Below are 23,986 nucleotides of genomic sequence, written 5' to 3'. Positions count from 1 at the left end.
GGGACATGGTGGGCACAGCAGAAACTGAGCACAAAGAAGGAAGGGAGCACGTGGCCGCAGTTACCTGGTCATCTGATACTTCCACACAGCGGATGGAGAACGGAGGCTTGAGGTAGGCGAATCCTAGGAGCGGGGGCCGGGAGCAGCTGGTCACAAACTGCAATACAAGGCAGGGTCAGAGGGGCAGCCATGCTGGGCTCTTCTCCCTCCGTGTGCTGTTCAGTAGAATTAGGGGTAGCGGAGGTGCTTGTCCCACACACATGCCCAGGACACATCACATGTCTCTACGGTGCCACTCTCTGGAACTAAAGCTTATGAAGTAATGGCTCATTGAACAAGCTGGGGGCTTGTAGGGCCATTCGGAGTGACATCCCACGACATAGGTCTCCTTTTTATATCTCTGACATAGGCTCTCCTCCAGCCCGAGCTGGCTTTCAACTTGCTCTGTAGCAGAAGATGTCCTTCAGATCCTGGTGAGTGGCAGCACGGTGTAGAGCAGGTCTCTAGCTGCACAGTCACGGTAAGCAGAAGCAGTTAGAGACAAGTGGCCTCTGTCCTCAGGAGGACAGCAGTGGCAACATCTGAGGGGCCTGGGCGAGCAGATGCTGGTGGTGGCTGTGAGCCTAGGTCTGGAGCTAGTGAGTCCTGTACAGCTTGAAGCCAGGACCTCATGCACGGCGCTGTCTCTCTCTCTCTCTCTCTCTCTCTCTCTCTCTCTCTCTCTCTCTCTCTCTCTCTCTCTCTCTCTCTCTCTCTCTCTCTCTCTCTCATATCCTTTCTCTCCTATCTAATGATAGGTAGAGCTGGGCAGATAAAGGGTAGGAAAAAGAACAACCCACAAAATAGCAAAGCCAGATACACACTGGTGTCTTGCACACACGCAGAGCTTCCTGAGGGATGGGTGAGGCTGTGTGGGCTGTGGGTGTGGAGTGTGGAGCCTGCAGGCAGCCGGCCACACTTGCCAGCAACACTGCAGAGTCTCCTGGCATTCTCCAAACACAGGACCTGCCTTAATGCTGCAGACACAAGCACCAGAACCAAGCTGGAAATCCACAGGTCAGCCCTCACGGGGAAGAAAACTCCCCATTTAACTCAACAGTAACCAGATGCATGCTGTTTTCTGAGAGATAGAATACCGAACCTGCCTCTGTAATTCAGTAGCTAATGTGGTGTCGGTCATAATAACCACTTAGGCCATGTTATAATGCTATACAGCTTTATGTGTCATGCTTCACAAGGTTTTTAATAAGGTACTGTGTTCCTGGGAATGGAGACATGGCTCAGCAGTTAAGAGTGCTTGCTGATCTTCCAGGATCTGGGTATTAGTCCCAGTACCCACATCAGGCAGCTCACAACTGCCTCAACTCCAGCTGGCCTCTGAGGGCACTCATACACATAGCATGTATTTACACAGACATAAACACACCAATAAGAATAAAATAAATCTTTAAAAAAAGCTTACTATGTTGCTGCTCAGACATGTTTAACTGTAAATAGGCTAGCCAGGGAGAGGGAGAATGGTAGCTCTCACTACACTTGAAAGCAACACGGTCCCATCCCCTCCTGCAGGAATGTGCACTTCCTGCAGCTGGCACTGCGGTGTGTAACAGGTCTGGTGACAGGTGACGATGCAAACGTGATGCACTTGTGCTGCTCTCTCTAGGAGAGAGGGCATGAAGGTGCAGCCTCATGAGCAGCGGCCTCACAAGAAGCAGCCTGGCCTGCTGGGCGGTGCGCTGCCGGGAGAACCAGCCAGTATTCCCAGAACCACTTGTTGCAACCAATGCCCCGTGGCCTGGAGATCTGTGGGTGCATGGATCCCGTGTGTACTGGTTGGATTGGAGTGGGTGATGGCTCCCTCAGCAGGAGAGAACTCAGTTCAGAATGGGCAGCAAGGAAGAAGAGCAGCCACACCACCACACAAAGTGGATCACATAAGAAACTCCCATGCTTATAAACTAGGTGTGGTTGTACACACTTGTAATGCCAGCATTCGGAGGTGACTTCAAGGTCAACCTTGGTTACATGTTACACGGCAAATCTGAGAACATCTTGGGATACATGAGACCCTGGCTAAAGAAACTAAAGAAACCCAGAGGGGGATGGACAGGGAGACAGACAGACAAAGTGTGCAGCCGGCCCTAGGGGAGGCTCCAAGGCACTACAAAGACTCCTGGACCACAGCTTCTCAGGGAGAAGGAAAGCAGGTGACATGGTGATGCCCTCCCTACAGGGGACGGAGATAGGCATGCACGAAATCAATCTAGTGTCCTATAAAGCTACACTCTGCTGTGGTCACTCAGCAAATTCGGCAGCACTTAGGGACACAGGGGACACTCAGGACTTCACTGATGCTAGGGCAGAGAGTTAACTACAGCTACTCCTTCTAAGAAAGCACACAATAAGCAGGCATGGTGACCACACCTGGAACTTCAACTCTCAAGACGCTGAGGCAGGAGGCCTGCCCTGACTCTGAAGTAGGTGGGGCTACAAAGTCCTGACTAGGCTACACACTGAAACCCCTTCTCAAGCCCTGTGTTTCCTTGGGACACTCTGTGCCTGTGCACGTGTGTATGTGTATGATTCATACATGCATCATACTACACTGGAGTGAAATTTAGGATTGTTTGTATTTTTTTTTCCTTTCTTCTCCTTTTTTGCAACAGGGTTTCTCTGCATAGCCCTGGCTGTCCTGGAACTCACTCTGTAGACCAGGCTGGCCTGTAACTCACAGAGCTCTGGGATTATAAAGGTGTGTACTATTATTATTTCTTTAAGGTAAAGAAAAAGAACTGCAGATGGCCAGGGGTAAGCACAGTGGTGCACAGGGCCCTGCTCCACAGCAAGGAGCCGCAGGAGCTGGGCCCCATCGCGCCCCCCTCTGGTTCCTCAGGCCTTTGGCACTGAAGAGCCTATGCTGACACTGCCCTCTGGATAATCCCACTGTTTTCAGTGTGAGTCAGAGTGGCCCGAGGTCTGCACACACAGTCAAGAGCATACACAGGAGTTGTAAATAGTACCTTCAGGAACATGGCTCTTTCTTCAGGCGTGAAGTCGGAAGCCAGGATATCCCAGAGCCAGATGATGACCCTGTGGCTCCCATGAAAGCCACCGTAGTACACCGTGTGCTTCCTAAAAACAACCAGAGCAGGGCTCACTCTCAGGAACACATAGGAGGGTACACCCATACCATGGCCTCATCTCCTGGAAACTAAATGGGCTGTCACCAGGATACCAGAGTCACTCTGTGTCAGAACCCAGGGAGGGAACAGCTCTCCTTCCAGATGGCCTAATCATGCCACGCGTCCCTCCTCAGTGCCCTTACTTTAAGTCTTCCAGATCAATCTCAGCGTTGTCCCCGGAGATGAGGCGCTGAAGCTCGGGGGTAGAGAACATTCGGATCCACTCAGGCTTGATGATGGAACGGAAGCCACTGATAAGAGCAGCTGTCTGGTTTTTGATTTGAGTGTGCATTCGGAAATGCGCCATCAGATGGATGTAGCTAATTCTGTAACGAAAGAGAGAGAGAGAGAGAGAGAGAGAAAGAGAGAGAGAAAGACAGAGACAGAGACACTGGGACGAGCTGGCTAGGGCAGACTGCTGTCAAGCATGCTAAGAGATGAGCCTAGTGCTCTCGAACCATCTCCAAAACACAAATGCCAGCATCTATCGGCAGGTGACATGGGGATGGTGGCCCCCAGGCCACACACTGGGCTACCATGACAGCCCCGAGTGTCGAGGGCAGCCTGCTCACTTACAGCACCCACCTGAGAACTCCCTGGGATGACCCCACTCTCGAAGGAACTGAGGGCTGCCTGCACCTGCACAGGTGAGCCCCACTGGACTTCTCTCAAGGGCACAGCTTAGCGCTCCAGCCAACTTCAGAGAATTGCTGCCTCACCTCAGCACACACCTAGAATTCGCTGAAGCCTAACTCGGTGTTAGACCGGCCCAGTGGTCTCCAGAAATGCTGCTGGGTTATTCCTAGGGTCACATCAACCCACACTGATGGGGAAAAGGGAGCTAGTGTTTCATACCCTTGGATCTAGCTTGTCTACAGAGGCAGGCTGGCACCCCAAGCAGGCTTGCCAGTGTTGCTGATCTGTTGGCAAGCATGCCCATGTACACTATTAAAAACTGCATGTTAAGTATAGTCTAAACAATTCTGTTTTGCCCCACAGTGCCCAGGCCAAAGTTATTGTCCTCAAACTACTTCTAGTTAAAAAACAGCAACAGGGCTGGTAAGATGGCTCAGCAGGTAAGAACACTGACTGCTCTTCCAAAGGTCCTGAGTTCAAATCCCAGCAACCATATGATGGCTCACAACCATCCGTAACGAGATCTGACGCCCTTTTCTGGAGTGTCTGAAGTCAGCTACAGTGTACTTACATATAAACAAACAAACAAACAGCAACAAACATTACACACTAATACATTCAAATATGAAATTTCAATTATCTCTTCCTTCCATGTACTCTATGAAGGAGGTTACTAATAGTGTGTGTGTGTGTGTGTGTGTGTGTGTGTGACACATACACACACCCCAGGTACCCTTACCATATCCTGAAAGTTCACTATAGGTCACAGTTCATGACACAGGACTCCCTGTTAGGCTTTGTGGCAGAAGAACCTTCCTCTAGCAGAGCTTGCATACACTCACCTCCCTGGCCCTGCAGACAACACAGACTCATCTCTATTGCTCTTCAGTGTGCAAGAACTCACCTTCCCCGGGTCCTCAGCCCCACAGATTCGTCTTCTTCTTCCATGGCCTTTGGCCTCTTTTGTCATTTGTACACTTCTCTCTGTGTCACACATTCTTTCTCTGTCTCGTTCTCTCTCTCTCTTGCTCTCTCTCTCCCTCCCTCCATCACCCTTTGCCAAAGCTCCAGGCACAAAGATGACCTCCCCATATCTGCTGACCTCCCTATATCTGCTGTCAAAAAGTTTGGGCCCTCTTTTCAGCTAGACATCTCAAAGGCTGTTTTACACACAAAACACTGCTGCCCCTTGAGGAAGTCACAGCCACACACAGGCAGGACCAGAACTCACTCTGTAGACTCAGACCTCAGTCATCCTTTCTCTGCAGGCAATGCTTTGTTAAAGTTTTCGAACGAACGCCCCATGGTTAAGAGCAATGCTGATGGATTTCACCCCTACTGAAGACTTCTAAAGTTAAACCCTAACCCCTCCCTCTCCCCCCAGCGCACTGGCTACCAAACTAGCTGACCCGAGAGGAATGGAGCCCAGGAACACTGCACTGGGGCCAGATGAGTCACAGGGCCTGAGCCCTCGCCTGTCCTTGCTGAGATGGATCCTAAGACAAACAGTTCAAATTCCCGAGTTGGGAATTTGGCAGAAAACTCACAAGAGGGCCAGTGTCCCCTCCTCCTGCCAAGCTCCTCCCTTTAATTAGGTGGGAAAGCCTGGGTGCAGAGCATGCGTTGAGGGGTTTGATTCTGGGATCAAAAGGACTGAATTTCTGACATTACTAAAATACATTATCTGTGACAGGCGCGGTAGCACCTCCTTCAACTCCCTGCCTCTATGTACATATGTGCTGCGTCTGCATTCACCCTGTCTTCCTGAGATCAGCGGCAAATGGCCGGCCATTCGGAAGGGTCCCGGCTCGCTCGGGACAGCATGCCAAAGCTGCTTAGAGCTCCATCGGCCTCAGCGAGGGCCAGCCCTACATTCCATTCCTAAGAATGGTACCTCTGACCTTCCAAGTGCTTCTGCGAAGAGTAAACCATCCACTCTTATTTTGCAAATTGAATTTACTACAATTCCAGCCTATGATCTGTAACCAGGAAATCCCATTAGGATATTTATGGCCTCTTTCCACCCATCTATCTTGCTCAGTTCTCAGCCTGAGCCGGAGCCAGAGCGGTCCTCGCAGGTGCCGGCCTCAGGCGCTCACTGCCGTACTCACTTGTTCTCATCTGTAACCGGGATGGTCTTCCCTCCGGGAACCAGTTCGTGGCAGACGAGCTGGGGGAGAAGACGGGAGTAATTACCAGAGAGAACTCTAAAGGGCCTGCGATGCTTCCTGAAGATGAAAGGGCCTGAACGACGCCCATGGAATTAAGACTGTGTGTTAGAGAAAGATCATCTTTCACAAAAGCCTGGGGCCAAAACATCAACACGCAGGCCTCCTGCGATCAGTAGGAAAGGTTTCTCATCCAATCCTTGTCCAAACATTTGCACTGAGGCTGCTGGGTGCCACAGAGGTAGGCTGCTGCTGAGGACAGCAGCTGGCGTGAACACTCACGCAACATGCTCACACAGATACACATACTTTAGTGTGCTCGCGCGCATGCGTGCGCGCGCACACACACACACACACACACACACACACAGGGCACATTACAATGCTTTCCAAAGATGGAATCCCCTCTGAGGTGAAGGCGGAGTCTGAGACGCCAGCTCTGCACCAATATGCTCATGGTTTCTCCAGAGCAGACCTCAGGCTACATGGACAGAGAGCATCCCGCAGGGACACAAGAGAGCGGAGGACATGCGAGTCCTGCCACTACCTGACAGAAATGGCTTCTGCCAGGCTGATTTCTCCAGTGTTGCTGATGATGATGTGAGCAGGATTTGACCTGCCGAGAGGAGAAATGTCTCCTTAGATGCTGCCCGTTCATTTCAGATCACACATCCTCACCATGGCTTCCAAACTGAGGCTCATAGCTTGCCAGAACTAGAACAGAAAGACTGAGCGTTGGCAATCCTCTCTCAAGTCCCAAGAGGTAACACGGAAAAGTACAGGCTCTGTGGGAGCTGGCCGAGGTGAGCACACGGACGCCAGCGATGGGCAGATCCCCAGTGAGCAGATCTCTGGGGGAAAGCATGAGTCGGAGCACATCAAGAGCAGAAGCAGCCTGCCAGGTCAGCCACATACCTGACCCATGACGTCTTCATCGTAAGACAGCGTCAGCCCGAGGTCTGCGATGTCTCCATCGTAGCGCTAACGGAACAGAGAGAGAGAGCATGGGGGCTGGTGTGGGGTTGGGGTTAAGGCTCAGTGACAGGAAAGGTGACTCAGCTGGTCGCTTGGCTGTGGACACACCCCAGTCAGCACTAACCTTGATGGAGGTGAGGTTTTTATAAAACTCAGAGTCTAGGGAGGGAAGCTCATCCACGGAGCTGTAGAAGATGCTGTGGTGGTGCCCGAGCATCTGGCTCAGGAAGAAGGAGGCAAAGGGCACATCTACCACAATCCCCTGGAAGAGACGGGAGGCAGGGCTCAGCTCTCAGCCCTGGGCAGCTGGAGGGTGGGCACCGGTGGAGTCTACGTGCAGCCTGCGGCTCTCCCTCCAATCATCTAAGAAAGCATCTCCGGTCGTAGGCGCAGGCCTTGGGGCCACCTCAGCTGTCCCAGGCTCCTTTGTGCGCCTACCTCATACACTGCCTTTCCCAGCATCTTCCCCACAAACTCAAAGAGCTGCAGGTAATTCTCGTGAATGTAGGACGTGGGTGATGGGTACAGCCGCTCATCCCCGCTGGTTGTCTGCCAGGAGAAAGGGCGGGGAGAGGTGAACGTTAGAGGCCTGTCTTTACTCTGAATGGGATCCCCATGTCGGGCGGCTGCCAGCCCCACCAGCATCCCCTTCACCACCTTGAACAGATTGAGTGCGGGGTCGAACACCCTCTTGATGATCTCTTCCAGAAACTCCTTGAAGACACCATCCTGGTCAATCCCAGCCTCATCCACCCCAAGGTCGTTGACAAACTTCACTCGGATCACACCCTTCATGGCATGCTGGGAAAGCTGCCGGAGCTGTTCGTAGCCGTCCTACAGAGACAGAGTGAGGAACGCAGCCTTGGCAAACCCACGAGTCTAACCACGCAGGTCTGCATAGCAGCCATGGAGGATTCATTTGATGGCTACTGTGTCTCACTCATAGGCACGAGGAGACTGCCCCCAGGAGGATACAGGGCCTGATGGGGCTAGCTAGCTAGCTCTGCTCATCAAAGGTGGAGGAGACTAGGGCAGCATGGGAATCTCTCAGCTCATGGGCGGAGTCAGGCTTACAGGACATGTAAGGTGAAAACCCCAGGGTCTTAGCTGCTGAAGGCAACCGTGGGGAAGAGGCTGCAAAGGCTGGAGCAGGCAGGCTGGCTTTCTGAACTAAAAGACCGGCTGGCGGCGGGGCAGCTGCGGCAGGAGAAATGGCGGGAAGCCCAGGGGCAGTGATGATGCAGAGTCTGCCCACAGGAGGGCAGGGACAGTGGAACATGCCGCTGGGAGAGCTTGGCTGCCGTGTGGTCAGCTCCTTGTGGGGTGTTGCTCTGTGGGGTAAGTGTGCTTAGCCCATGCCAGGCTCTGGTGTAAGCGACAGCACTGGAAACCAAGATCGGTAAATGCAGACACTGAGTGTGCACCTCCTCTCCAGAGCCCACATACACTTTCTGAGTCCACCAAACCTCCATGATACCTGACACAAGCTATAGTCATCTGCGGGAGGGAACTCACTTGAGAAATTACCCCTTAAGAGCTGGCTGCAAGAAGCCTGTGGGCTATTTCCTTAATTAGTGACAGGTATCCTGGGTGCTCTCAGAAAGCAGGCAGAGCAAACCAGAGAGCAAGCTGGTATGCAGCCCCCTCCACTGCCTCTGTGTTAGCTGCTGCCTCCAGGTTCCTGCCCAATATGAGTTCCTGCCTTGGCTTCCCTCAGTGGACGTGGAAGCCAGATGAAGCCTTTCCTCCCATGCTGCTTTTGGTCACCGTGTTTTGTCAGCGACAGTGACCTGACCAGAACTAAGATGGATGCCTCTGGGTTCTCTCTGCAGGCCTTCCTGGCATCTGACGGCCACTCCGTGTGCCCTGATGTGGGAGTGCTAAGTTTTATCCTGGGGCACTACTGTCACACACTGCTGACACGACAGACCACGCCCATGGGGTCTACTCATCTCCCTTGTACTGTCCTGCTGGCTTTTGACACAAAGCCAACGAGTGACCTAGCAGCACTGAGCCCTAGTTTTGAGGGACCCTTGCCGTCTTCCTGTCATGTTCAATTACACAATCCCTCCTGCAGAGTCTGCATCTTGTCAGAAACAGATTCTTAGGCTGCTGAGCCAACAAAGATAACCTCTTAGTCCCCAGGCCACTTGCAGGGAGGGAGACACTCAGGGCTGTGGCCTGTGAGTCTGAGACCAGCCTGAGTTATGGAGACTCCCCCTGGAAAGCAGATGAAGCCAGCGGAGCAGAGGCAGTGAGGATGGGAAAGGAAGAGGGGCGTGTTGGTATGCAGCTGTGGCTGCGGCACTGGAAGCAGCACAACCTGGCATTCCTGGGCATGAGGGAGGATGCACAGAGCGCTCAGCAGGCTCCTGCACCCGACCACTTCTCTGTTCAGTATGACGCCCTAGCAGAAGGTGTTCAGCATTGTGGGGATTTAATGGGACGGCACATGTGACGTTCTCAGCCAGCATGTGGCAGTGCTGCTTGATCGGAGCCCCTGGAGCCTCTTCAAGAGGTCGTAAGAGGGATGTGCTGCCTGCCTCCTTTGATGCATCCCTGCCTGTCGGTACCGGTGTGGTTATGTGAGCGTTACACACAGGACAGTCAGGCTCTCTCAGGCTTCAACATGCTAAACAGAGGACAGTGAGCTGGCACCTGCCCGAGGGCTGGATAAGGGCATGCCTAAGCTTCCTCCAGTTCCAAATAACTAAATGATAGACTACATTCACCCTGAAGAAGGGGGATATTTCTGCAGGATGGTGAAATGTACCAGAAGCCTGGCCTTGGATGGCGTGAGAGTCCAGGACAGCAAGGCAGACCTCAGCTTCTTCATGTCCCTATATGGTCACAACAAGCAAAGGCCTTGACCCAGGCTCAGGAGAACCTGTAGCATCACGGAATGAATAAACGACCCTCTTGTGTTCTAACTCTAGTTTACAAGAAAGTATGCAAAGAGGAAAACAGGCTTTGCCTAAGTTAAGGGTGACTGTCTCCTGTGATACCCAGGGGTGTTTTAGCCTTGCAGAGGTGGTGGCGAGCCAACAACCCCCCCCTCTCAGCACACACCACAGTCCACGCCTCCCAATTATTTCAGAATTGTTTCAGGAGGTAGGTGCCAGACTCCTCTGATGGGGACTGAGACTTCCAGCGTCCACGCAGCGACGCCTGGCTCTGATGTGGAAAGGGAGCTCTAACACAAGCAAGCTCTGCGTCAAAGCAGAGGTGGCCTCAGCCTGAGCGGCAAACATGGCCTTTGGGGTCACTGACAAAATTTAATTAGCTCACTGCATTAACAGGTCTGAAGCTTTAATCTAAGTCCCTGAATTTGGGGAATCTTCTCTTAAAAATTCAAAGTCCCCTGGAACACACAGGTCCACACAGCAAGTCAGACGCTGAGCAGATGTGCATCTCTGGGGTGACTGCCATGCCGCCTTCCTGCCCACTATTTCCCTGAGACTGAAGCCAGATGTCAGCTACCATTTGCCCAGCCCTGGTGGGTGTCTTCTATGTCTGAGAGCACTGGGCTGCAGCACAGGAGGAGCAGAGGACACTTTTCTTTGTTGAGCATGCAAACTAAATGCTCACTGAGAGAAAGACGCACCCAGCCACTCTGCGAACACGACCTTATTCCTGTTTTCTGGTCAGTGCTGGGGATGGTACCCAGGGCCTCAGGGATGCTAGGTAGTTGCTCTACCATGGAGTCACACCATCTACTTCTTATCCTTAACTTTAAGGTAAAAACATCAACTGTTGCACATGTTACTTTTAGAATGACTCCTGAACAGCAGGAGAAACGGGAGCTACGTCATCCAGCACACAGCAGCACAAACGGCAAACATGCTGCCAGAGGAGACCGGCTGCTGCGCCATAGCACATACAGGGGGCTAGGGGGTTAGTAACGTGGCTGTCACACGCAGGCAGAACACGCCAATGACAGAGTGTGGACAGAGCACAACAAGAGGTATGAGGAGCAATAACAAGTGGAACAAGCCAAGCCTGTCCCCAGCACCGCTGGCAGACACACAGGAACACACAGCAAGGCATGGACTGTATGCCCTATGGGCATGTATGATACAGAGACAGCACACACGTCAGAACCATGGCAACGCCCAGCAATGTAGTCAGGGTGTCACAGGCACACATTGCTGTGGAAGCTCCCATAGATGACAGGGCACCTACTTCTACCTTGTGAAGTGGCCACATGGGGGCACCCTGGACAAGGAGTGGCTTGAGAGGGTGACAGTACTTGAATCTCTCGTATCTACAGAGGCGTTTGAGTCTGGGATCAAAGCTTTTGTGTGGTCAGGCAGGGCAACACCTGCGGCATGTACAGCACATTCTCAAAGGTGCGTCTGGGCAGATGCTGGCGGGACAACCGAGTCAGCATAGACCTGGGAAAGGCAGGGTGGTTGCTGCACTGGGCTCTTACCTTTGTTCCGCAGGGGCATTACCAGTCTGTGCTTTAGCCAAGGGCTCTAATAGAGCAAAGGAAGTCACTGAAGAGCCCCAGTACTGAGGACAAGCCAGACTGAGCAGCACCTCAGAGCTGCTGACCGGCCTGACTCAGAGCCACTGACCAGCTCACACCACTCTTGCCCTAAGAGCCTCACTTTGAGTTTTCATAGCACAGAGTGACAGGAGAGTCTGGAAGCAACAGGTCATCCCCTCGATCTGCCCGACAGACAGAGCACCCCTCTCTGCAAAGGCCACTCACCTCCAACATCCGGGACCTTCGGATGGTGATGTGGGTGACGTGAGGAGAGGCAGAGCTGGTCTCCACAAGCCCCAGTTTCTCTTTCTCCTTGATAACCATGTTCCGGAACAGAAGAACTCTCTGCAATGAGCCAAGGCGGGATCAGCAGCAGGGTCAGCAACTAATGTCAAAGCCAAGCCAAGTCAAACCTCCACACAAAATGGCTAACATTCCAGTCAAGTGCGACGAGAACCCCCNCCCCCCCCCCCGTCCCCCGCCCCCATGCTGTCGCTCAGAGGTGTCCTGGGAGAAAAGTGAGCAGTGCCCAGAGAGCCTCTGGGGATGAGAAATACAGTAAACTTGCACCAACACAGGTGTGATTCAGAGAGGGGCCCTGGCCACAGCTGGAGTCCAGAGAGAATCAGTTCAGTGGACTTACACAGCACACACCGCCCCTCACCTGCCTATCCTCACACCCCAGTACTCAGCACAAGGCTGCCTGAGACAGAAGGACCACATAGTGTGTGCGGAGTGACTGATGCTCATGGAGTCCGAGGCCACATGAGGGGCAGAGGTGCCAACTCACGTTCTTGTGAGGCACGACGTGGGGGATGTGCTGCAGGACCAGCTGAGCCCTCTTGCGGTCCTTGTCGAGCTCCTGGAAGAGCACACCAGGCTTGAGGTCCCTTCAGGAGACAGACACACATGGCTGTGGTTACAAAGCCAGAAAGGCCTCTTCTAGCACAGGGCTGGCATGTGTCCCAGTGTGGCGGCTGCCCACTTCTATAAACCTTATGAGCACAGCCACACCGGCTCATCGCTCCGTAGGTGCGCCTCTGTGGCTACCTTGGCGGCACCAAGCAGAGGGAGTGGTGGGACAGACAGAGGCTGAGTCTGGCTGAGTCTGTGAGGCTCTGATGGGTCACTGACAGAAATGCTGATGTGCTTCTGAGGTTAGATGCTGTCAGAGGGCTCCCAACTCACCTCCCAAACCTGGGAGCAGTTTTTACCCCATGACTGAGCTGATACAAATCCCCATGCAACTAAAACTACCACACCCTGCTGCTCAGAGCAGCCGAAAGAAGCCTCTCCCCAGCCTAGAAGGGACACAGCCGACGAGCCTGGCCTGGCTGTCACTGCTCAGATCAGCCGAGAGAAGCCCTCTCCCCAGCCTAGAAGGGACACAGCCGACGAGCCTGGCCTGGCCTGTCACTGCTCAGATCAGCCGAGAGAAGCCTCTCCCCAGCCTAGAAGGGACACAGCCGACGAGCCTGGCCTGGCCTGTCACTGCTCAGATCAGCCGAGAGAAGCCCTCTCCCCAGCCTAGAAGGGACACAGCCGACGAGCCTGGCCTGGCCTGTCACTGCCAATTAACTGGAGTGACACTGGTGGACAGACTACTGTTAAGCGACATGCCCAGACAGGAGCTTCTTTCCAGACAAACGGACAGGGTGCAGGAGGGGAGACGGTTCACTGCTGTAAGCACAGTGCTGGGCACCCGTGTGGCAGGTGGTGAGAGAGGCCCTGAGTGTGCTCGCCGAGCTCACCTCCGCAGCCAGTGGTCCTCAGGAGCAAAGCGCCGGCGGCAGTCTCGCTCATACAGCACCATCAGCCAGCCGTGGACGGACTGGAACAGCTCCAAGGTCTCACCCTTGGCATTCTCTGTGCAGCAAAACAGAGGGGTCAGAGGTGGAGGGAAGGCAGGCCTGTGTTAAGGCACTCTGTCTTCAGTGGAAGCACTCGGGCTCTCTGGAATGCTCTCAGTGGCCTTAGGGCCTGGGTATCTTTCAGGGGATGCACATCCTCATCCTGAGGAGTCTGTACTGAACTAGCCGAGACACGTCAGACAGTAGATCTGCCCGCAGCATGGACTGACACAAGCCCCCATGGCAGATGCAGAGAGCGGCTCAGGGCCGAGCTAGTCACTTGTCACAGTCCCATGCGCGCTGCCTGAGAGAGCTTTGCAGCCATATCACTACCTTACAAGCCCACCCAGGTGTGTGAGCAGACAGGATTCCCTACCACCTCTGGTAAATGATAAAGCTGAGATGCAGCTGAGAGTACAGACTGGCCTTCTCGGATATCACTGAGGCTCAGCGGGAATGGTCACCTTACCTACGATTCCGTCCCAGATCATCTTAAACACGAAGGAATTGAGGAACGAGGAGATGGTGACCAGCTCTTCCAGCTTGAAGGAGATCTGTTCTTCATAAACTTCAATGTCATCGAGGATGCTACACGAGGCAGAGAACTGTTCAGAATTCTCCATTGAGAAAAGGAAACAAATGAGACCTCACTGACTTCTAGACAAACGGGAGAATAGCATGCTAGCTTTTCTAGATACCTCCTGCACGGCCTGGAGATGAAACGCATGGTGTCTAAGGTCTGCCTCGGGGTTATGCTGGGGCAGGGGAGCTCCTGGGGTTTAAACAAAGCAAGTCAGGCTGTGAGCTGGCGACACACCTGAGGGCTCTACAATCGTCCTCCCTTCTGTTTACTTGAAACTGTTCCCAGTGGGAAGATAGAAAACTTCAGGGAAAGCAGTGAGATCTGCTCAGGCTTTCCCCAGTGAGCCGCCTGAGGTGCACGGTCCGTCAGGCCTCACCCCTGCCTGAGGATTGAGAACCTGAGTCAGTTGCTGCCGCTGCTTACTGAGGAGCAAGTGCTGTGGAGCTGCATCCCACATCTAGGCAGGACCAGTGGCACTTGGTGCTTGTGAGCAAATGAATGTTTGAAAGTCTATGGATGGATGGATAGTTGATGGATGGATGGATGGATGGATGGACAGACAGATGAATGAACACATGACACAACTCAACTGAAGATTGACAAAATCCTCTGCACACGTTTTAGTGTACAGCTCAGTCTTAGGTTAGCCTTGCCCCAGCCTTTAGAGTATTTAATCCAGTCACTAGGCCCCTTCTTCTAGAGCACCTAGCCGTCAAGCTAAATGTCCCTGAACTCTCTTGATACGAGATCTTCTAGTCTGAACGCAGCTGCCTGAGGTCCATTCTAGATCTTTCCATCAGCCTTTGGGCGACTGGAAGACAGACAGCAGCACATGCACGAGGAAACACAAGGATTCTGGCGGATGTCCCAGGCTGTGCCTGACTCCGTTCTCTTATTTAGGTAGGTGATGCCACCTCCATTCCACCAATGAGGAGCCCTCGGCTCAGCAGTCCAGAGGCAGCCTGCTAGCAGAGCTGTAAGCACAGCACCGACTGATTCATCTTCATACACGTCCTGAGGTCAGTGCACTGTTACCTTCCTCTGTAGACAGGAAACTGGTGTCCCAGTGAACACCCTGGTTTCTGAGTCTGGAATTTTCTGTAATTTACCTCTCAGTGAACAGAGGGCTAATGTGTGATTTAAACATGTCTGAAGACCACCGAGCCCACATCAGCTGCCTTGAAAATACCTACAAGTTGCTGGACACGTGCCACATGCTTTCTGAATGACTTCTTGTCTACTGTTTTGGTGGGAGGTAAGGGGGTTATGGCTTCCTGCAGTGTTGTCCAGGCTGGCCTCAAACTTATGAGCTCAAGCTATTTCTCCTGCTTTAGCCTCCTGAGGAGCTGCCATCACAGGGATCACCCTACTCAGCTTTTGGCTGGTTCTTACAGGGATCACCCAGGCACACGGGTGCAGTTACTTGCTTGCTGAACAGTTGATGGCCCCACCGAGTACTAGCCCGGGCACTGAGTCCCACATGGACCTACGTGATGAGGTGCCGGGAACAGTCACAGAAGAGCATCAGCATGGCCAGGAGCTGCTTGGACTCTCCAGTGTCATTGTTCAGGCACTCCAGGAAGAGCTTGAGCCCGCCGTGGGGCCCCAGCTCACAGATAAACGCCCAGAGCTTGGGCAGCAGGTCATCCAGGTACGTAAGACCTGGAAGAGGAGAGAAACCCGAGCTTCATGTGGGGACCCAAGCTGCTCTGCTGTTTCTTCCTTTCCAGGGGAAAAGCTCACCACTTAAACCAGCACTTGAGAGAAGGTGTGAGCACGGAGAGCCACAACAGCAGGGGCAGCTGACATTGGACGGATGCTCTCAAGCGCCAGGCTCCACTCTGCCAGCCTCGGGAGCAGCCCCATCCAAGGGGCCCAGTGCAGCTCTGCTCTCTAAGTGAGGCTCGGTTACTGCCCCTCACCCATGGCTGGAGTTAGAGTCAGAAAAAGAACCGGGGCATTTAATGCAGCAGCCATGCTTTTCAATCAGGAGATCAGCTAAGGTCAGAGGTGTTTTTAAGCGCTGCAGGCCAGGCAACCTCTGTTGTTAAAAGCTTTAGACAAATTGATTTATCAGGCATTGGTGGTGCACACTTTTGATCCTAGAACTCAGGAGACCGAGGCAGGTGGATCTCTGAGTTCCAAGTCAGCCTGGTCTACAGAGTGAGTTCCAGGACAGCTGTGGCTACACAGAGAAACCCAGTCTCGAAAAATCAAACTCCTTCCGACACACACACACACACACACACACACACAAAATCAGTCTAATAGAGCAAAGAGTAACTGCTCCCTGACAGCACTTAGGACAGACAATGACGTTCTGGGGACAGCCTCCAGGTAGGGCAAACGGTGCCTCCTGACACTTCCTTTACGTCATCTAGTCTGGTCACCCGGCCACGCTGGCTGCCTGAGGCTGGCTGCTGTGGCTGATTCAGCCACTCATGACGGAAGCTTTCACACTGGTCAGCCCTTCCATGGTCTTCATCACATCAGGCCATGTTTACTTAGATGCTGTCACTACTCAGTGCTAGCACAGATCAGCCAGGAATAATGGAGACGGATGAATCCGGCTCTGTCTCAATAAAAGGGCATTTACAACAGACAGTGAACAGCGGGCTGGCTCTGCTCTGTGGGCAGGCCCGGGCCTGGCCATCTCGCAGGCTGACCTGCGTGCGTTTAGATGGCTCCTTCCACCTGCTCCTTGGATGCCACACTAACACCAGGAAAGCAAGAGATGACTGCGGCAGAAACTCCAAAGTGAGCCCCAGGCAAGCAACAAGGCAACAGGTACAACGGGGGACCCTCCAATCTGCCTTTCAGGGCTGCATGGCCTGGACACAGGCTGTAGACTGGTACACCTTCGGTCCTCACTAGTCAGTGACTAAGATGCCTGACCCGAGGTTCCAGGCACACTGCAGATGCAGGGAGGTGAAACGCTTTGCACAGGACCTAACAGCTCTCAGCAGATCAGCCATTCTCCTACCTAGTCTCACATGAGGCCTGTCTGGGAGAGGCCTGCTGCCTGGGTGGGGCTCTGGAGATCCTGTCAGGCTACTTAAGTGTGCCGCCAGCCGAACTGAATGCCCGTGAAGAAGCAAACAGCACAGGACTGACACCTGCTTGCTTCCTGACAGTCCCACTGGTTCCACAGGGGGGCTCTGTTTACGCAACCTGAACCACATACACCTAAGAGTTCAGAAAGCTTACAGTTTACAAACAGACAGAAACAGAGCAATCCAACATTGCACAGGGCAAGAATAAGATAGCTTACTAAATACAAGAAGAAAGCAGCAGTGTCACAGGCAGGCAGACTTGGGTTGGGGCGCTCCAGGGCACAGACAGAGTGGGACAGTGAGTGGAGGAGTACTGTGCACTTACTGCTGCACGCCCTGTCACCCTGTGCAGGACTTAAGATGGCAGCAAGGGGAAGGGGCTCCATGGACACATTCCAGGAGACACTGCCTGACAACCTTGGAAGTGGGAGCAGCGGCCGCGGGCCCCTGACCTGTGAGGATCTGCAGGCGGATCTGAGTGAGGGTCGTCAGCGAGGTCTGGTAGAGCACGCAGATGTTGCAGACCTTCCGCACCTCAGCGGAGTCCACACGGCGGCCCCCAACAGGCCTGAGGATGTTCCGAACCGAAGCCGACTTCTGAAACGCACGCTTGAGGAGGCCTGGTGTGGAGGGAGGGAAGAAGACACAGCAAGCAGTTCAGCCATTTGCCAGCTCCCACCTGTCACAGAAGGGTGCAGACAAGAACCCCGGGCACAGGCAGGGCAGCGGGGCTGCTGCATGGGCTCAATGCGTTCCTCTCTGGGATAACCTGGGAAGACGCTAATGCTCCCTTTAATCACCACATCACTTTTCAGCGTAAGTCGGGAATGTTCAGCTCTGACATGGATTCTTACTGTATCACCAGATTTCAACAAGGCAAAGGGGAGATGTTGGGGACTGTACTGGGGGGAGGGGAAAGCCGGTCGCTGTTTCTGTGTTTTGAAGGGAGTGGACACCCTCAGGCCCTAAGTCCTGGCCTTCACTTCAGCCTTTGGCTTTCTTGTTCATGGGCAGATGAAGCCGCAGGAGTGGGGCAAGTGCCTACTGCCACCCCTGCCTACCGCCACCTCTGTCCACCGCCGCCCCTTGCCCACTGCCACCCATGCCCGAGCAGCAGACCATCACCCATCCCAGGTTAGCAGTTCAGGCAGTAATCGTGGATCTTATGCTGCCCACACTTCCTTGCCTGTGATCCTAGCAGCAGCAGAAGCCTGCCTTTCTATGGCGCACACTTCCCTGCACCACAGGGAACTGCTGAGGTACTGCCTGGCCTGTGCCTCACTGGCTCCTTGGAGGAGGAGTCATCAGTGGGAGATTTATGACTAAACTCGGAAAAGCTTAAAGTCTCATATAAAATGGACTTTGTGCTCCTCCCTGGTAATAAGAAAGGGTCCACAAAGCCTTTCCTTGCCCTCTGGCTATGAGGAAGTTTGCAGCCAAGCTGAGGCTCAGAGACTGCAGAGCAACCCCCCTGAGGATGCTGACGGCCTCAGTCTCTCTCATTGGCTCTCATTTCTATGACTCACACTGTCCTGCTGGCCCGCATGGCCCACAGGCAGAGGATGTTCACACAGGGAGAAGCAGGAGCTGCCCTCCTGAGCAGGGCTTGCCTAGCAGGCCCCAGGCCTGGGATTAAGCTGAGAGCCAAGAGATCAGAAGACAGCCCAGGACCCTCAGACGCCCCTGAGGGCTGACCCAGTCCCTCACTCACTCACTCTTCACGGGGAGCACCGTCTGTGGTGAGGACGGCTGCGGTTGCACAGGGGCCGGCTCTGTGTGCTCCAGCAGCTTCCTGCTCAGGATGTCACTGAAGAGAATGCGGATGAGAGGCACCGCCCACAGGAACTGCAGCTGCTTGGTGATCAGGTACATGGAATCATTGAGGCTAGGACAGACAGGGACGCAGTGTCGGGGCCGCCCAGCGTCTGCCACCGAGAGCCCGGTCCCTTCCCTGGGACCCTCCGCACAGAGGTGCAGCCTGGGCTGGCACTCACATGCCTGCGACCACACCACTTGGGAGGCTGGGGGATTACAAGTTAGAAGTTAGTTTGAGCTGCATGTGAGCTTTTGCCAAAAACCAACAGACAAGAAAACCCAAATGCATTTCTCGTGAGAGGAAGCAGAATGAAGAAACTGCCACCGAGGGCTGGGCCTGTAACGGTGCTGGGCTGCGCCTCTCTCCCAGGCCAGTCTCCTCACACTGCCTTCCCCTAGGCGCCATCTTATAGCTGACCCCGGCCCAGTCAGGTACAAGCTGTGTCCTGCTGCTGCACTGCTCTTCCTCTCGGGTGGCCCGACACCTAGATGGCTCCACACCGCCACAGCCACAGCAGCTCCTTGCCTCAGGTGTATCTCCACTGCAGGCTGTATTTCCAGCACTGCCCCAACTACCAGACTTCCATCAAGGCTCTAGGCTGGCTCCCACCATCTTGTGGGAACAGGCCTGGCATGCAGTATGGAGACGTCTTGTGTCTGTGTGGCTGCCTGACTTCACCTCAGCTCTTCGGCTCTTGCTATTCTAACAACACTGAGTTTATGACACTCATATCGTGCTTTGTGGGAAGTCCTGGGGGCTCCTTTCCCTTAAGTCCTTTGCCCTGTCTCAGTATCTCCAAGGCATGGAGACAATCAGTGACAGGCACGCTGAAGAAGAAAAGTATTGTGAGCAGGGCCTGCAACTGACTAACTAAAGAGAGACAATGAAGCCACGTGACCTCAGCTTTCTATTGAAAAACTATCAGGAAAGGACACGGATGAAAAGCTAACCACACACACTGTTTGCGTATCAGGATCATGGGCTACTAAATGTTCTCTTGGCACTGGGGTTTGAACCAGGGCCTGCTAGGCAAACCTCCTCTACCAGTGAGCCAAATCCCCAGGCTCTATCTATGCCATATGATAAATACGTAATTTTTTAAAAGAATTATTTATTTATTTATTTTTATGTATGTGAGTACAGTGTCGTTGTCTTCAGACACAGCAGAAGAGGGCATCGGATCCCATTACAGATGGTTGTGAGCCACCATTGTGGTTGCTGGGAATTGAACTCAGAACCTCTGGAAAACAGCCAGTGCTCTTAACCACTGAGCTATCTCTCCAGCCCCACATATGATTTTTACAATGAAAGAAAAGTTGGAAGAGGAGAATGGGAGGGGGAAGGAGGTGGACGGTGTAGGGAGGTCAGAGCCGGTCCCCGGGACATACCCGTAATCCACAGGCTGGGAAAACCAGCCAAGCACAGGGTGCCAGTGGGTCAGGTTGGACTTCTTCTGAGCCACGTACTTCTGACAGTAGCACAGCATCTGCGTGAGCGCGCTCACAAACCCATCCATCTCTTCCTCTAACAGCCTGAGGCTGAGGGAGCCCAAGTGCAGGAGATTGCCTGCAAGGAGAGAGAGAGATGAACCTGAGGGCCAGACAATGCCAGCGGCGGCAGCGTGACCTGACTTTAAGACACAGCATGGCCACAGATGAACTCCACAGCTCTGGAACCTGAAATGGCCTCCTTAGCTCTAAGCCAGGAGTCACGATGCTCCCATTTCTCTTTTTCTTTCTTTCTTTCTTTCTTTCTTTCTTTCTTTCTTTCTTTCTTTCTTTCTTTCTTTCTTTCCTTTTTTGATCCTGGAACTCACTTTATAGACCAGGCTGGCCTCGAACTCAGAAATCCGCCTGCCTCTGCCTCCCAAGTGCTGGGATTAAAGGCATGCGCCACCACACCCGGCTGGTGCCCCCATTTCTATGGCACTATAGGAAGACACTGGACTGCCAGGCACAAGAGGGACATAATACTTAGCATCATACTTTAATGCGACAGTGACACTTAGAACCCAGGAGGAACAGATGTGGCATTAGCTTCTGTCCTGGGAGATGGCTGTACTCAGTATTTACCAAAGTACTCTCCTTAGGGTCCAGCCTGAGAAACACAAATGCTGTAACCGAGGGGAGCCTGCTGGTCTGACAGGTGCCAGTCTAAGCCCAGCTTTGTCTAAACTCCCTTCCTCAGACCAAGAAAGAGCTGTGTGCCCTGCGTGCAAATGCTGCAGTCCCACAGGAACACAGTGAGGCTCTGAGCTGAGCCGGGGGCCTTTCTTTCTAGGGAAAGATACCACGGCCAGCAGGACACAGGCACCCATGCAGTCACACTCTACTCGTGGTTTTACCTGTTCTTCTACCTGCACCATGGAGAGAATCTGGTTTTTATATTAACTCCTGCTAATGACCTTAATGAAACATGAAGGCCTCCCCCATGGCCACAACCAACTGAAAGCCAGCCTCTAGACTCACCCATGAGACACAGGGTATGGCAGCCTTCTAAACTCTCACAAGCATCGCGGCATCGGTCTCTATCTCTCAGGAAGACGATGAATTTACGAAGCATGTCATGGGACTCTAAAATGCCGAGACGCTGCAGGCAACAACAGGCAGTTAACACGGAGCCGGGGAAGGCTCGCCCGAGAGAGAACCTGACCAGCACTCGCCTCGCTGCCCGGCCCTTACAGAGGCAGCACTGCGTTCAGGCCGCAGGGAGAGAGAGGATGGCATCAGGAACCTGTCTACACCAGCTACTGGGGAAGCTGTGGGAGGGAGCAGGACCGCGCAGAGGTGCTGCTTTGCTTTCGGAGTCTGGCAAACAAAGACAGAACTGCACGCTCACCTCAGGGGCCACGGTGCTGAGATGAGCCACAAGAGCAGGTACCGACATGACGTGGATGATGAACGGTCGCATCAGATTGTCAGAGAACTGCGCAGCAACCACAGGCCTAGACAGAGAGGGGGCGGGCACACAAGCATCACGGAGATGAAGCTGCATAGAGGGAGGATGAGCTCTGAAGCAACTGGCCTGAGACAATGTTTGTTCTATAAGAAATGTGGAAGGAAGGAAGATAAAATAACCTCCATGGATGAATTGGGGGGGGGGTCCTGACAAGGACTGAGAAAGCTTCCTGTACAGCTCACTCCTCAACTGAGCAGAGCCACCCAAGTGCATCCTCAAGGAGACAGCGCACCGATACCTCACACTTTAAGCACACTTTAGAATCTACAGTCCGTATGAACATTGAAAGTACACACATCAGCACACAAAACAGACAAGGTGAGACCCTGGCCCCAGGCTAGGCACGGCAGTGCACACATGTGATCCCAGCACTTGGAGACTGAGGCAGAAGAATCACAGTCAAGGCTAGCCGGGCTATACAAGACCTGATCTCAAAAAGCCCAGGGCCCGGGTTGTGTCTCAGTGTAGAGTCCTTGTCTAGCGCACCAAGGCTGCAGCACAGAAAACCAAACCAAACTAAACCAAACCAAACCAAACCAAACCACTGAAAAGGTAGTGACCGTATGTCTCACACCGTACACAAAATTAACTTTTAATTTTATACTAAAATCATCAAATGCATAGAAAAAAAAAAACAGACATCGTTGGGATCTGGGGTTATACAGTGAGCTCTCAGAAATGACACTAAGAGTGTAGGTACAAAGGAAAAATGATTAAGTGTACAACACCAGAGATACAACAGTTTGTATCACACACTCCACCCAGAAAGCAGAAAGATGAGTGCCAGGTGGAGGCGCTTGCATCTGGAATACAGAAAGAACTCACTAACTCAGTGGTAAAACACATCTCAACTTAAAGATGGCTGAACAAGCTACAGGCTGTGCTTGCTGGAGTCCTGCTCTGGCAAGTAGGGCAAGGAAGAGCAGGGGCTTGAGGTTAGCTTTGGCTACACGGCTTAATGCTATGTTCGAACTAAAACACAAAACCAATAGAGAGAGGTGGCCAAAAGAACTCAACACACATTTCTCCAGAAGAGATACCAGATGCTAACAAACACTTGGGAACATGGCAACCTCAGCCATCAGGGACTGCTAACGCCAGTGACTGAGCACACCACACTCACTGGGTAGTTCATGAGGCTGGGAAGAAACTGGAGGCTGCACTGGCTGCTGGTGGGAATGAATGCTCTGCAAAGCAGGGACTGAGCCTTAGCATCCAGGACTGCGCTACCTCATGCCTAGAAACAGACCTAAGAGGGACTGCAGACACGCACCTCACACACAGGGACTGCAGACACGTGCCTCACACACAGGGACTGCAGACACGTGCCTCACACACAGGGACTGCAGACACATGCCTCACACACAGGGACTGCAGACACGTGCCTCACACACACTCAGAGCAGAGTGACTGCAGCTGCAAAAAAAAAAAATGACAGAACATCCAAAGGAGCTGCTCACACAGGGGTGCGTGGTCACACAGGGGTGTCTGCTCACACAGGGGCATGTGCTCACACAGGGGTGTGTGCTCACACACATGAAGGAGTGTGGGCTGATTGAACAGATAAGCTGGGAACACCACACAGATAAAAACATTATTAACAACAGAGGATGCAGGAGTCCATTCACATGACACAAAGGTGACAAGCTACCCTGAGAAAGGACAAAGGTAGAGAGAGCTGTTAGTTGGCAGGTTCCCTTCAGGGCAAGGAAAGCATTCTGAACTAGGCGCTCCTGACGGAGAGAGGCACTGCTCTGTGAATACTGACCACCACAGTGGAAGAGCACACTTCACATGGATGAGGGACACGTGTGAATTATACCTGTCAGTAGGATTGGGGACTGCGGGTAGCTCATTGGTAACATACCTGCCTAACATGCAGGGGGTTCAATCCCCAGCGTGGGAAGATAAAACAAGACATTAAGAAGAAAGTCACCCAGAGGCTGTATACGTTTCATTTCTGATGCTGTGACTGCATCCTGGTCACATCAATTCCAGGTCAGGGCCACCATTCTGGGGAAGGAACCCATGCTTGCTCATCTCATCTCAGACACTTCAGAGCCTGCCCTCGACAGTGCCTTCAACAGCCCGGGTCTTTCCCCGTCAGTTATCAATCAACATGGTCCCCCACAGACATGCCCACACCTAATGTGACCTAGGGAATCCCTTGTGGTGGTATGCCCCCCAGTCTTGGATATTTGAATATTGCTCCCTGTTGGTGGTACTGTTTGGGCAGATTAAGGTTGTGTGGCCATGCTGGAAGAAGAGCATCA

General features: G+C 53.1%; 1 protein-coding gene across 2 annotated transcripts in view; it reads right to left on the bottom strand.

Moving 5' to 3' along the window:
- The window catches only part of Ube3b (ubiquitin protein ligase E3B), a 41,338-nt gene that overhangs the window by 2,603 nt on the left and 14,749 nt on the right, over positions 1-23,986 (bottom strand). For both annotated transcript variants that reach the window (XM_021161955.2, XM_021161956.2), the window contains exons 10-27: positions 21,594-21,699; positions 21,224-21,344; positions 20,144-20,321; positions 18,655-18,824; positions 17,392-17,559; positions 15,377-15,548; positions 13,773-13,891; positions 13,205-13,319; positions 12,244-12,343; positions 11,679-11,798; positions 7,619-7,795; positions 7,400-7,510; positions 7,086-7,223; positions 6,902-6,967; positions 5,930-5,988; positions 3,326-3,508; positions 3,021-3,132; positions 65-157 (exon numbers count right to left, since the gene is read on the bottom strand). In XM_021161955.2, coding sequence (XP_021017614.1) covers positions 65-157; positions 3,021-3,132; positions 3,326-3,508; positions 5,930-5,988; positions 6,902-6,967; positions 7,086-7,223; positions 7,400-7,510; positions 7,619-7,795; positions 11,679-11,798; positions 12,244-12,343; positions 13,205-13,319; positions 13,773-13,891; positions 15,377-15,548; positions 17,392-17,559; positions 18,655-18,824; positions 20,144-20,321; positions 21,224-21,344; positions 21,594-21,699 — 2,308 coding nt within the window. The remainder of the gene's footprint in view (positions 1-64; positions 158-3,020; positions 3,133-3,325; positions 3,509-5,929; positions 5,989-6,901; positions 6,968-7,085; positions 7,224-7,399; positions 7,511-7,618; positions 7,796-11,678; positions 11,799-12,243; positions 12,344-13,204; positions 13,320-13,772; positions 13,892-15,376; positions 15,549-17,391; positions 17,560-18,654; positions 18,825-20,143; positions 20,322-21,223; positions 21,345-21,593; positions 21,700-23,986) is intronic.

This window comes from Mus caroli, chromosome 5 (assembly GCF_900094665.2).
Source record: "Mus caroli chromosome 5, CAROLI_EIJ_v1.1, whole genome shotgun sequence".
In the NCBI taxonomy this organism is placed as follows: Eukaryota; Metazoa; Chordata; class Mammalia; order Rodentia; family Muridae; genus Mus; species Mus caroli.
Note: the sequence above shows the minus strand (reverse complement) of the source record. Positions and strands in the feature narration are given on the sequence as shown.